This window comes from Carettochelys insculpta, chromosome 28, assembly GCF_033958435.1.
Source record: "Carettochelys insculpta isolate YL-2023 chromosome 28, ASM3395843v1, whole genome shotgun sequence".
Taxonomy (NCBI): domain Eukaryota; kingdom Metazoa; phylum Chordata; order Testudines; family Carettochelyidae; genus Carettochelys; species Carettochelys insculpta.
The window spans coordinates 8,294,674-8,309,236 of NC_134164.1; the positions used below are offsets into that span (position 1 = coordinate 8,294,674).

The window sequence follows — 14,563 nt, forward strand, 5'->3', positions numbered from 1 at the left end:
TGGCCGGCGGGTGTCAGCAGGCCCCAGGTCCCCCTTGGTGGAAGACCCCGGGGTGGCGGACGGCGGTGGGATGGCGGGTGGAGCGGCGGGTGGAGGGGGCAGAGCGGCAGGCGGCGCGGCATGGGGGGCCAGGTAGTCTGCTATACGCTCAAAAGTGGGCATAAAGGCCCCCCATGCCTCCTGGCGCCAGGCCAGCGCCTGCTCATGAAATTGCAGGCGCCGCTCGTCCACCCGCAGGCGCCGCTCCGACACCGCCAGCTGCCGCCGGAGGGTCGCAAGCAGCTGGGGGTCTGTCGCCGTCCTCTGGCGGTGCTGCGTCTGCCGTCGGCCCCGCCCTGGGGCTGGTTGGTGCTCTGTCGAGGGGCTGGCCTGCAGCGATGGCCCCGGTGGGCTCTCCAGGACCACTGACACCTTGCCGGCGCTCTCCGGGCCCTCCGATGGTGCAGCTGTGGAACACGGGGGGAAGAAGAGTGGAGACAGCCGTTAGTGTGGGCCCCAAGCAGTGGCCCTTGTCCCCCCACCCTTCTGCTGCTGGTTCCCCATCCCTGTCCCCGGGAGATGCTGCTGCTGCTGATGGGTGTCCCCCCCCACCGGGGGACTCTAGGTTCCACTCCCCCCATCCCCAGGGATGGGGCATGGCACTGTCCTGCTGGGGGGGCAGGGGCTGATGCACTCTTCTGATGGACATGCCACTGCTGTCCTTGGGGCCATGGTCATCTGGGCATGTGGAGGGCCCTGGTCATGTCTGTTGTCCCCGCCCCTCAACCCCGGGGGTGTGCACCGGGGGCGGTACATACCTGATGGTCTCCTCCCACAGTCGGGGGACACCCTCTGGGCAGACGCCCTGCTGGAGCTCCGGGACGGCAGGATTATTTGGAGCCCCCCATCACTGGAGGAGGATTCCCCCTCCTCCTCCTCCGGCGTCCCAGGGGTGGGCTCCTGGGGGGGGGCCCTGGGGTGCAGGGCTTGCCTCCGGGGCGGACTCCACCTCTGGGGCCTGCTGGGGCTCGTTGGCCGACGTGTCAAGAGTGGCTGGTGGGGAGAAGTTGTACTGGGGGCCCAGGATTTCCCTGAGCTCCCTGTAAAAGGGGCAAGTGGCGGGGGCAGCCCCAGATCGGCTGGCCGCATCGCGGGTCCGGGTGTAACCCTGCCGCAGCTCCTTAACCTTACTCCTGATGTGGTCAGGAGTGCGGGCAGGGTGACCCCGGGCGGCCAGGCCCTCGGCCAGCCAAGCAAACGCATCCACGTTCCGCCTCTTGCTCCCCATTACCTGGAGCACCTCCTCCTCACTCCCAGCCCCAGCAGGTCCCAGATCTCGGCCTCCGTCCAGGAGGGGGCCCCACTGCCTCTTCCAGGGCTGGCTGCCAGGCTGGGAGCCCTGGCTCCCCTTGTGGGGGGGTGCCCTGGGGGCACTTGGGGGGCTGGCGGGCGGCCATCGCAGCAGGGGGGTGTCTTGGGGCTGCAGAGAGGCATGCAGGCTAGCCGCGTGTTACTGCTGCTGCCTGCATGCGCTCTCAGCTTCCTGCACAGGAAGGCAGGGGGCGGGGAGCTTTATGGGGCTGCTGCACGCGGCGACCATAGAGCTCAGGGGCTGGAGAGAGCGTCTCTCAACCCCTCAGCTGATGGCCACCATGGCAGACCCCGCTATTTCGATGTTGCGGGATGCAGATCGGCTACACGTGCCCTACTTCGACGTTCAACGTCGAAGTAGGGTGCTATTCCCATCCCCTGATGGGGATAGCGACTTCGATGTCTCGCCGCCTTATGTCGTTGTCAACTTCGAAATCGCGCTCGCCATGTGTAGACGTGGCAGGCGCTATTTTGAAGTTGGTGCGGCTACTTCGAAGTAGCCGGCACGTGTAGACGCGGCTTTAGAAATATTGAGTGTGACTCTGTTTTTAATGATAACTTCTCATACGAGACTGATTCATGCACAAAAATAGGATATACACATACACCAGAGTGTAACATTAAAATTGATATGTTATGTGAGGTATTTTGTGTGAAGTGTCTTTGGCTTATGCACATTCATAAACCAATTTGCATAAAGCATGGGGGGGCTGTGATACTTTGTTGCCCATCAAAACCCAGAGGAGATGGAGAGACTCTAAGGGGTTACACAGGCATCTGCCCCAAATCCATCCCACCATGGGAGCATGTATAGTCCTGGGACTAAATGGAGCTGCACAGATGCTCTTTTCCCCTGGTTCCCTATCCCAGCTGTGACCTAGTGCCTCTGCTGCTATTTCCCTCTTGCCCCACCTTTTTCCTAGCTGCTGCTTTTAGGGAGACTGGTTTGGGGGTTGGAAATGGGAGAGCAGTGGGGGAGGGGAATACTGACAGTTGAAAAATGACTGCCCAGGCACTGGGAGACGTTGCTGAAAAAGGGAGGGGTAATCTTCCTTGAGTGGTCAGGATTTTAGCACCTCAGGGTTAAGCCAATAAACCTCTGCCATCCAGATCTGACTGGGAACAAGGAGCAGCAGTGTCTGCAAATACTTCCAAAGCCCATTAGAGCAGGAGAGACAAAGAGACCAAATAGAAAGAAGTGTGCATGCTGGTGGGGTGGGGTAGCTCCATGCTTCATAATTACCCAGCAGCTGGAGCAGGCGTGCAGAAAGCAGCCTCTTGCAGGACTGGCTGTTGTGACCTCCACGCTTGGCCCACGGTTCAGAGAAGCAGATTTCTGGTTCGGTTGAAGCATGCGACCCTTGGGGAAGCCCAGAGGAGTGTGGGGCAGTGTCTGATCGAGAAGATGCCCCTTCTTCTCAACTCCAGCAGATCTTTCAACAGCCGGGCTGTGCAAACCCGGAAAGATGTGGGGTGAAGATTTGGTGGTTGCAAGGGGCAGCGCTTGCTGAGTGGTTCGCTGAGCCCCTGAACTCTCCCTTTGTGCTACGTGTAAACCAGCCTGACTGCTGCCTGTTCTGGGGACCATGGCAGGGTTGGTCCATGGGAACAGTGTTGTGGCTATTCCTCTCTGCTGCACTCTTCTGAGCTTGGTCTGCGCTTTGGTAAGTACGTTCTGCTGCACTGCGTCCATCCTTGTTTCGGGTCTTGCTACGCCTCACCCGAGGGAAGGTCGGCACTCGGGTTAACATAGCAGTGAAGTTACGGCACCTCGGCTTGTAACTCAGGTTCATTTTATTTATATTACAGAAGCCCTTGGAAGGCTTTCCAGGGCCAGGGACACCCCCCTGCCATGGTGCTAGGTGCTGTACAAACACAGAACAAACAGATGTTCCCTGATCAGCTGCTTGGGTTGACATCCATGAGGCTACATCTGTACTAGCAGATATACTCAGCATTGCTCAGGTCCTTCACTGTAGTAGCTTTTTCAACTGAAAGGCAAATGTATGAGCTGTATTTAAATGACTGCATAGGCCTGGGGGCTGGGTGCGGGTGGGTGAGGGGTGCAGGGCTCAGGGCAGAGAGTTCAATATGTGGTGGGGCTTAGGGCAGGAATGGGTGCAGGAATCAGGACAGGAGGCTCAGGGCTGGGAGGCCCAGAGGCGCTTATTGGGGCTGCTTGCTATGGGGCAGGTGGCAGTGGGGGGTAGGACTGTGCTGCCCAGCCCTGGCTTCTCCAGTGAGGAGTGGGAGGGGCGGGGCAGCAGTTCCTGGCTCCAGCATCTTCTCTGGGTGGGGGGCCAGGTTGCATTTCCCAGCCCTGGGGTCAGCTTTGGGGGGCAGGTCAGTGTTCCCTGTCCTTGCATCCTGTGGGGGGGGCGGCATTTCCAGTTCCAGTGTCCCCTCCTGTAGGGGGCAGGGAGGGGCCTGGGTTCTGGTTCCCAGACTTGGTGTGTCATCTGGGGGGGTGGGTCACAGTTCTTGGCCCAGATGTCTCCTCAGTGGTGGGGAGCGGGGTTTGGGCAGAAGTTTCTGGTGCTGGTATGTCCTATGGCCAAGTTCCCAACCCCAGTGTCTCCTGGCAGGGACCGGTAGCATTTCCCAGCCCTGGCTTCTCTGAGGGGAGGCCAAGCTGCAATTCCTGGCCCCAGCGCCTCCTTGGGAGGGGCTGGGACTGTCTGTCTGGCCCTCGGGGGTGGGGGGCGCACAGCAGTGGGGCCAGTGGCTGCTGGGGCTTCACCCCCATCTGGCACTGCAGCCAAGGGCTGGGGAGAGGAGGTTTGGGGCAGATGGGCTGCTTAGCCGGATCAGTGGCCATCAGTATGCAAAGCTCGTGTGGCCTCCCCTCTGTGGTCACTCTGCAGTATAGCTGTTCCCCCATGCTCGCTGCCCCTAGTGGTCACTCTGCAGTATGACCGTGTCTCCTATCACCCTGCTGCCTTTCACTCCCCCACAAGTGTGCCACACAACCAGGTGCTAGTGAGGGCTCTCCCCACCCCCACCCTCGGCCAGGCTGGAGATGGAGCAGATCTCCCAGCTTCTGATTCCGCTCCAGCCCTAGGGAAGCCCCAGGCCCAGGTAGAAGCTGTGCGGGAGGCATGAACATCATCCACTTGACTACTTCCAGGTGGCGCCTTCTGGGAGGTTTCCCACCCACATGCCATCCTGGCTTCGCTCGCAGGAGTTGAGGGGCTGGACAGCTGCATAAGAACGATGTCACTTCTAAAACACCTATGCCAGGTTGCTGGGGGAAGGGAGGGAATGTACACACCATGGAAAAGCTACAACCACCTGTCAGACACACGTACCGAGCAGCGCCTCTCCCTGGACTCCCGCGTCCCATCCCGCTACGGCTGTGTATGCTCTTCCTGTCCCTCCCGCTGACTCAGGGAATGGATGGTGCCAGGAGTGACGGCAGCCCCTGCGGCCATACCAGAGCTGGCTTTGATCTAGCTAGGTCAAAGCTGGTTGGAGGAACAATAGCAGGGAAGCAATGGCAGCCTCAGTGGCAGCTGATTAGATATGTGCCCAGGGTCCTGGACTGGTGGGGTTGGCCCATGCTGCTGGCTTTGCTGCTATCGTAACAAATGCTACATAGAACCCGGTGCCCAACTCCCTTTTAATTTAGCTGCTGGATTCTAATCCCCAGAGCCAAATTGGTTCCCACCACATTGGTTCCAGAGCAGATCTGCAACTAGAAGGAGCCTTGTTCCCAGTTCCAGGGTCAGCATTCAGATGCATCTGAAATCTGGCCAGAGCAGCTGATCTCAGATTTCCATCATTCCCAATGGCAGAAGTTTTGCTGGATCGTCCAGGCTGATGAGATTTCAGGCTGAAAAGTCCCAAAACACAAGGCAAAGTCTCAAGAAATGGGAACAGGAGCCCCCAAAGCCCAACCAGGATTAGAGCACAGCACCACCTCAACCCTCCTGCTATGATGCACCCTGATCATACCCAGTGAAATTAACCAAGAACCAGGTGATGCAAGCTCCCTAGTGCCACCCCCCATCCCAAATTCCTTTCGAGGTGAAAGCTGGCTAATAATTCAAAGAGAGCTCTTGAGCAGGACAGCACTAACTTTCTCTTCCCCCTTTCTCCTCCACTGCACTGCTCTGCCCATGTTTGCAAAGCCCTGCCTGTTGACTTTAGCATGGTGTTGTCAGAAATTAAACCTACAGGGGGATTCATTGTTGCTGGCTCTGCCGGCACTGGGAAAGAAATATAGTTTGTTCATGGGGATGAATAAGGAGTAGCCAGTGCAGGAGTATGACATGCCACATGGAACAGGCAAATACTTCTTTCTAAAGGGGTGTTTAGCAGAGCAGGGCAAAGACCCGTGTTAAGTCAGGCCAGAGCAGCTCCATTTTACCATTTCATTCCTTGCAGCTCCATACACTCAGCTCTCCATCCTCAGCAGAACAGGGTATGAGCCATACGTTGGGGTTGGAAAATCCAGTGCTCCATAGAAAGCGATCGGTGATTCAGCAGGATGGCACTCTTCCCCCATATGTCAATATCTTTTTATATTAGAGGGTTATATGTTGTTGTTATATCACAGTAACACCTAGAGGACCTACCTGAGATCAGGGTTGTCTCCTGTGCTAGGCACTGTACAAACAAGTAGCAAGAGACAATCCCCTCCCTAACAGCTTACATTGTAGACAAGGCAGACAAAGGATAGGAAAGGGAACCAAGGCACAGAGAGCTGAATTGACTTGCCAAGGAGCAGGTCAATAGCAGAGCAGCAACAGAATCTGGATCTTTCCATGCCCTGTGCAGTTGTGCCAGCTTGATGAGGCTGGGCCTCAGCACCACGAGGTTTGGCAGGTCAGAGCAGATCCCCTCTTCCCACTAGGCCACGCTGCTTAGTGTGCTTCTGAAAATCTGATGTAAGATGCCGTTCCTGCTCCAAATACTCGGAGTGGCTGTGAAACTGAAGCATTGGGCCAGCAGGCTGCTAGGAGGTGCCCTGCTGGGATGAGAGGTAAGAGGGAGCTGGACTGCTTATGATCATTAAAGATTCCCTGGCACCGGTCAGGATAGGTTACTGGCCCTGCGAAGCCTAGACGATAAAGACAGCAATGTTTCTAGGGATGATGAGCTTCAAGATCCCCGCCCACAACCCCACCACGCGTGCAAGACAGATCTAGAGCAAGCGTGATCTGGGAGTGAGGAGGAATGATGGAAACATGTTCATGGCTACCTTTCATCGGAGACACTGGGCAAAATTCATCTCTCTGTTACACAGGGGTCATGTCGTAGAGTTCAGTGGAGTCACTGGTGGGTTTGTATGTGTGCAACTGGGAGCAGAGGCTGGCACATTTTGTTCCTTCTGCCTACCTGAGGCTGTTACATAATAGACTAATTCATAGCCGGAGATTAATTGCCCTAAGTGCATTCACTTCTGGTGCTGGATTGAGCATTATTGACTCTCCTGCCCCTAAGCAATTGCTTATGGTGCCTGTATCTTGCATCTGCTCCCTTTGGAAAACGGAGTCACTAGTGCAGGTTTTAAATTAATTAAATTAAACAATATCTTAATATTGACATGGGCTGTGAAGCTTTGACAGAGTGATCTGCTGGCAGGAGCCCATCTGGGCCAGACAAGGACTCATGTTTTGATCCTTCTGTGAGATGCTGAACAGGCTCTGACTCATAGTGCCAGCCAGGAATAAGGAAAGTGGGAGTGATTCTCTAGGGAGTGTGAGGATCTAGTGTATGGGCTGAGCTGTCCTAGGAGAGGAGCCCTATGAGCAGCCAAGCCTAGGGAAAAGACCTGGGCTGAACTCTATCATCTTAATAGTTTAGGGGTTAAGGTGCCTCGCTCAACAGCTTCAAGAAAAGGTTATGACTCTGCATCACAATTCCTGTCCTGCTCCCTTCTGCTCTTGGGGTGAAAATAAGTCACTGCAGCCCTTGAAAGTGTTGCATCTGGCCAGTAAGATTCCCACTCTCTCTTCTGTGGTCCTAGGGGAAGATGTCCAGAAACAGGGGCTGCTGTCTGCCTCAGACCTAGTCCGGAGATCTGGGCAGGCTGAGCATGAGGGTTGGAGGGCCCATGTTTTCCAGCCCTGTGGCAAAAGACAATGGCACAGTCTGATCCTCTGTTAAAACAGCTAAAGCCCCAGGAGGTGTGGAGCCAGTGCCTGACCCTTCACAGCAGGCGGCTGGAGCTAGAGCAGGCTGGAAGAAGGTACAGCTCTGATGCTTTCCCCCGAGAGGCTGGGTGGCTTTGCACAGTGCCGGTGACTCTGCCATCAGAGCAGCAGGGGATGAGTGCTGTGTGGTGCTGGTGATTGGTGGGACTGGTAACTCTGCTTGGCCTCCATCAGTCCGACCCTAGCGTGCCTGGTCACGTGCTTTCCCGTTCCTCAGCGGTGCATTCTGGGAGGCTGCTTTTTCTTTTTTAACCTCCTTCCTTGGGAGCCTCTGGGATGGCCCTGGCTGGGGATGTGACATTGAATAGGGTGAACCAGGGCTCTGAAGTGGCACCAAATGGTCCTGGTCTTGGGTACTTGGCTGGCTGGTTCTTGCCCTCATGCACAGGGCCTGGCTGAGTGCCAGATGTGGGGTCAAGAAGGAATTTTATCCCAGGTCAGATTAATCTTGGGGATTTTTCCTCCTTCCTCTGCAGTGTGGAGGGTGCAGGTCACCTGACAGGATTATTTGGGTATCTCACTTCATCATTCCCAGTCACTGCTGTGGCCTTGGGCACTGGTCCTGGCTGTCTGCCTGCCACATCCCTCCTATTCTCTGCTTGTGGCACATACTAGGCTGAGTCTCCTGCGGCTCCCATTTCCTTGGCTGGGTTTGGTGGCAGTGTTCCCTGTAAGCTGAGCACTTGGGTGGCCGCTCAGGTGAGAGTCAGGTGCCGCTCAGCTGATTAGCAGAGCACCTACAGGCACCCGCAGTGGGCAGTGTGTGTTTCTATGGTGGTGCACAGCTGCTCAAGCCTTGGTGCACATAACAAAATTTATTCTGTGCATCGACAGAAAAAATTAGAGGGAATCCTGCTTGGTGGGAAGGTGGTGGCTGATGTTCTACAGAAGTTCAGACTTGACAATCTAATGGCCCCTTGTGGCCTTAAACCCTGGGACCATCACTCTGTGAGTTGCAAAAGATTCAAGCCACAGGGCATTTCCCTCATAGACCAACACAAAGTGACAACCACAAGCATCATGTACAGCATGGCCAGGGGAGAGCCGGGATGTTCCAGGGCTGAAGGCAAAGAATGGATGGTTTAGTGGGGAAAGTAGGGATACTATGTAGGCCTCTCAGGAACCTCTGCCAGGTGGCTAGAATGAAGTGCACGGGGAAGAACAGCCGAGCTGGGTTGTGATCAATGTTCCCTTTAGTTTTTCCATCCAGGTGTGGAATAAATTTTTTTATGTGTACGAACAGGAAAATCGTATGCTGTGGGTGGTGTAGGTGCTCTGCTAATCAGCTGGGCAGCATTTGACTCTCTAAAGGGCAGCCATGCGAGCACTCAGCTTCCAGGGAACGCTGGCTGGCGTTAGCCACTTTCCCTGCTTTGATTTCCTGTTAGTCTTCAGCAAACATTCATTACAAAAAATGACACTGGGACCCTTTTGTATTATTTGTATTTCAACAGTGCATAGCGGCCTTGTGGGGCGAGGGGCCATGCGGTGAGTGAGAGAGCAAATGACTGAAAGAGCCAGGCAATGGGCAGGAGCTGAGTCAGAGCCCTAGGAGGGAGTGACTGAGCTCCTTGGATTGCTCCATGTCTCACTGTTTAAAAGCGCAGAAGCCTGACTGGCCAGAGCTGTGCAATCAGCCTGACTCTTGGTTATCAGCGGTGACCATGGCTGTGGTTCCTGCTTGTTTGTATCTGGCTCTGTACTTGGATTGGAAGCTCTTTGGGTCAGGGACTGTCCTTATGTTCTGGGGTGTCTGCAGCAAGACAAGCATCTCACAACACTGTTAACAATATTCACCTTCCGCCGGGGGAGGGATAGCTCAGTCATTTGGGCATTGGCCTGCTAAATCCAGGGTTGTGAGTTCAGCCCTTAAGGAGGCTGTTAGGGATCTGGGACAAGGAGGCTTAAAAAAAGGGATGGTGCTTGGCCCTGCCAAGAGGGCAGGGGACTGGACTTGATGACCTCCCGAGGTCCCTCCTAGCTCTATGAGATGTATATCATTATTTATTTATCAGCCCATGTAACTTACACTCACTCTCAGTCCTGCCAACCAAGTGTTCTCTGTCCCAGGGAACTCTTCCAGGGAGAGACTAGGGCCAGGTTTACACTATAAAAATTAAATAGTCTCAGAGGGGTCATCACATTAGTCTGTAGCTTCACAAATAACAAGCTGTACTGTAGCACCTGGGAGACTACAGGCTGCACCTCTCAAATCTGGTTCTCTGTTGTCCGACAACATCCATGGTCCATCCAGCAGGACCACAGATGTTCCAGGACATGGATCTGTTGGGGCAGCCCAGCTGTGGCTGGAGCTGGAGCCCCCGCCTGCCCTGTGGCAGTGTGACAAAGTCCCTTGTCAGCCCCTGTGGGTCCCTGCGCTTCCTGGCGGTTCTCTGTTGTGCCTCAGAGACTCACGGAGACCCCTTATCTGCCCAGGCCTTTCCAGAGGCAGGAGTCTGTGCTTAGCAAGCCATCCTCGTCATAGGCAAGTCCAGACTGGGGAGGATAAAGCCAGTCCCCTTGCAGGACCGCGCCTGCTCCAGTGGAGTAATCCCTCTGGGGAAGGGTGGGGGTAGTCCAGACCCGCCCTCTACCCTGGACTCCGGCCCAGGGTCCCTACGAGGACAAGAGGCAACTGGCAGGGCCTTCACCCCTGCCCCAAAGTAGCAAACTCACCCTGGGCCACTTCGCCCACCGCTTCCCCGTGGTACCCTCTCGCTCTGCTCCTCCGGTGCGCCTTCCAAAAACCAGATGAGGAGCCTTTTATAGGGAGCACAGGGCCCATCTGACCCATGAGGGCCTGGGCCTAGACAGGGGACAGAACCGCACCGGCCCACCACCCAGTATACTGTCCTTCTAGAAGGCTCCGGAAGCTACTAGGTAAGGGTCTGCCACAGGCAGGCTGAAGTCTCTTGGCAGCTCCGGGAGAATGGGGTGAGGATGAAACCCCATGGCAGCCCCTGGGAGTGCAGGCCAGTGGGGGCAGAAGCCCTGGACCTCTCCTGGTCTGGGGTGGGATCTGTCAGGTCCTGATCATGCCAGACCATGGAGGTGCGACCTGTAATAAATCTGTCAGTCTCTATGGTGCTGCATGACTGCTTTTTACTATCAAATTAAGCGGACGTGCCTTACGTAGGTGTACAGCTGCCACAGTGACTGTGTCACCAGTGACCATTGACACTTGGCACTGTGCAGCCTCACCAGGAGCGCTTGTAGAGTCAGGCACGGCTACCTGACCCAGAGGATTGACCTGCTCAAGGCTGATCTTCCAGGGTTCGATTGTGTGTGCCTGGTAGGGATGCATGAAATGGACCTATCGCAAGGAGTAAGGGCACTTGACGGGAGAGGTTCTTCTGTTGACACCCCTTTGTGTGGATCGCCAAGTAAGTCGATTGTAGATAAGTTGATTCTAGCTATGCAATTCCTGTAGCTAAAATTGCATATCTGCGATTGCCTTACCTTCCCAGCAGACACCAAGCCTCTGTGTGGGGCTTTGTGGGATGGCCCCTGGGAGCCAGTACCAGTTGGCGTAAGCAATGCAGTGTTTACCTTGACTCTCCGCTGCCCGTAGAGGTGGAGTTAAGACCATGTAGCTCTGCTATTTCACTGGTGGCAGTGAAATTTAAGAGCAGGAACTTCCAGAGTTAGGTCGACCTCAGCAGTGTGTTGAGCTGCCTCTGGCGTGTACACCAGGCCTTGGAAATCTTTGCTGGTCCTTCCCTGTCCTGCCACCTGAACGCAGCCCCATCTCTTTGTTTTATCAGGTTGATCCCGACGATGTCCTCACTAAGGAGGAGCAGATTTACCTGCTGGTTGAAGCAAAGGAGGAATGTCAAACCAACATAAAAGCCCAGCTGGAGAAAATCCAAGGTACCATCCCCATTTGTGTCCTATGTGCTCAGTCTGTGTCCAGAGAACTGGTTTAATCTGGCAGAGCAGAATTCTCTCTCTTTGAAGTCAATGGTGCAGCTCCTGCTGAAGGCAGAATTTTTACCCTGGGGTTGACCTCATGTCCTCAGGAGCGAGAGATGGTCTCTCTGTTGCCTTCAGTGGACATTGAGTCAGAGCCTGCAGGTCCTTCTGGGGCAGGGACCATCTTTTTGTTCTGTGCCTGTACAGTGCTGACTGCAACTCTGAGCTGCTACAGTGTGTGGCAGCCCACAGACAGCATAGTACGAGAGCCTGGTGGAAGGCAGATCTACTGGGAGCTGGGTCAGAGCCTTTTTGTTCCCTGCCTAGGCCCACAGAGTGCGGCCAAGACAGGCAGCTTGGGCTTGTTAAGAATCAGTCTGCAGCAAAAAGGCTAATCAGACACTTGCTGTCAGTTAAGGCCTCCTGGCTGTCTGTAAAAGCTTTTCCCCAGCATGCGGGAAGGAGATAAGTAGCAGACCAGAAAGAGAGGCTGGAAGACTGAGATTTTTGGCAGAGAGAAGTGTCTCAGCCAGGTACAGGGGAAGGTGGGAGAAGTGGACTGAAGAAAGGCTGCTGTGTTTGGGGCAGGGGAAAAGCCCCATCAGCTGTCTCCCATCTAGGGCAGGCCTGTCTCCCCCCACCCTTTTCTTGGAGAGCCACTCTGGTGGAAGAATGAGGCAGCAGAAGCTTCTGAAAGAGGCTTGTTCTCCCTCTTGGGACTTGCCTATGATGAGAAAGGCTGGGTAAATGGAGACCCTGGCCTCTGGAAAGACCCAAGGCAGTGGAAGGGCCACTGTGAGTCTCTGAGGCACCCTATTAAATCCCCCAAAGAACTGCAGCACCCCTAAAGGTCTAACAAGGGATTTGCCACAGGTAATAGAAATAACAGTAACTGGCTGGCTGCAGCTCGCCAGCCTCACCCTGAAATCAGCAGTTGTGATGCCACTTTTATATATATTAAACAACCCCCTGTAACAGGGTCTCCTGGGAAGCCTTTCCTCCTCTGGAGTGAGACACTTGTAAGAGGATGTGCTGTGATGCCCCCTGCCTGCAGTAATTGCCTAGGAGCCAGAGTTCCTGTATAACCAGCACCTGGAAGTGTCCTGGCCAGAGTCATTTCTAGTGAGCTGGTCTGTAGCAGCCTTTGTCCTGGGCAATAGGATGATGAGTTAGCCAGGCCACTTAGCTTGTGGTGCAAGGTACTGATGTGGTGTTTTTGTTAAATGCTAACCTCGGTTGGGGGCAAAAAGCTGGGCCAAGTTCTCCAAAGCAGGGATCTCACCCTTTTCCCGCTAAGACTCCCCCACGTGCACTGAAACTCCATGGCCCACCTTTGCTGCACCAATGGTTTTCTGCATGTAAAAGCCAGGGCTGGCATAAAGTGGAAGCAAGCCAGGCCATTGCTCTGGGCCCGCTATCACCATGGGCACTGTGAAGCTAATTTGCTCTTGTTGGTGGGGCTCTGTCCTTGGGGTGCCCATCCTTTGCAGAGGGACTTTTTAGACTCTCTTGAGCTCAGGGCAGAAAGCCAATGCTGGCCATGCTTGGTAGCCCCCTGAAACCTGCTCATGACCTCCCCCATGGCATCCCAGACCCATGATTGAGAACAACAGCTCCAGCGGACTAGTCCAGCATGCAGGTAGCATGTGCTGAGTCAGCTGGTGGGGCCTCTTGATCTTTCTGGTGGCCATACTAATGCAAGCTGAATGCATTTACTGAAGAACATCCAGGTCTTGGTCAGGCTGGTGAGCTGGGATTATCGCCATTGAGTGACTGAGAGCTGAGCCCCTCCTGTTGGTTATTTGTTACCCTCTCCCCACTCACCCCACCTGGTTGTCTGCCTCATCCACTTGCTCCATCTTGTCTAGTCACTCTGTCAGCCCTTTAGAGCAGGGTGTCAAGGCTGATTCCCACTCTGACACTCCGAGTGCAAAAGATGGGGGTCCACAAGAGATCTTAAAAATACCTTGCCTCTATAGAAGGGGTCAGCAACCCCCAACATGCATGCCAAGAGTGGCTCATGAGCCAATTTTCATCACCACCCTCCTCCCTTATGCAGCCAGGCCTCCTCTGGATTAACAAAAGACCAGCTAATGCTACTGACCACCACCTAAAGGGTAAAGCTCTGCACCTTCGTTTATTTATGAATGAAGCTGTTGTAAGAAAGACTATTAGTGACTTTAAAACATATCACCAGTTCTTGGATTGTACATAGAGGTCAACATGTCAAATTTCGGCACTCCGCCTCGGAAAGGTTGCCGACCCCTGCTCTATGGGCTTCTGCTTAAAATCTTCCCAATGTCACAGATTCCCTGATGCTGCGAGGCAGTGAGAAAACCCCCTTTCAAACCCAGGAAGACGTACTTTGGTTGTCTCTCTGGGGGCGTAACGCCAAACTCTTCTCCTTCCCTTAGGAGACAGCTTGACTCACAGAATCATAGGGCTGGAAAGGACCTCGGGAGGTCATCTAGTCCAGCCCCCTGCTTCAAGCAGGATCAAACCCCACTGAGTCATCCCAGCCAGGACCTTGTTAAGACATACTGGGTAATTAATATGACTTATTAGCTTTTTTCCAGTCCAAAATTCACCTGTCTTTTCCTACAATGCTTTAAAAGTGAGCTAGTCCAGAGAAAATCTTAATTAAATTTTACATGTTTGCATTATATTTACAGCTACCAATTTTATAGATATATAAAATGTAAATAAAATGTAGTACAGAAGACTGTCTGAGCCCTGCTACCTCGAGGGGTGGAGAATCCACCACCTCTCTAGGCAACGCATTCCAACGCTTCACTACCCTTCTGGTGAAATAGTTTTTCCTAGTATCTAACCTACACCCCTCTCTCTGCAACTTCAGACCATTGCTCCTTTTTCTGCGATCTGACACCACTGAGAACAATTTCGATCCCTCCTCCTTAGAGCTCCCCTCAGGAAGTTGAAGGCTGCTATTAAATCACCTCTAAGTCATCTCTTCTGTAAACTAAACAAGCCCAAATCCCTCAGCCTGTCCTCATAGGTCTTGTGCTCCAGCCTCTTAATCATTTTTGTTGCCCTCCGCTGAACCTGCTCCAACAAATCCACATCCTTTGTATACTTGGGCGCAAAACTGGACGCAATATTCCAGATGTGGCCTCACCAGTGCT

At 54.2% G+C, this 14,563-nt stretch overlaps 1 protein-coding gene across 1 annotated transcript in view; it reads left to right on the plus strand.

Moving 5' to 3' along the window:
* The first annotated feature begins 2,936 nt into the window (after positions 1-2,936).
* Positions 2,937-14,563, plus strand: part of LOC142002747 (parathyroid hormone/parathyroid hormone-related peptide receptor-like) — a 29,458-nt gene continuing 17,831 nt past the window's right edge. Inside the window, exons 1-2 of the mRNA XM_074979116.1 lie at positions 2,937-3,014; positions 11,273-11,378. Of these exons, the coding sequence (XP_074835217.1) occupies positions 2,937-3,014; positions 11,273-11,378 (184 nt within the window). The remainder of the gene's footprint in view (positions 3,015-11,272; positions 11,379-14,563) is intronic.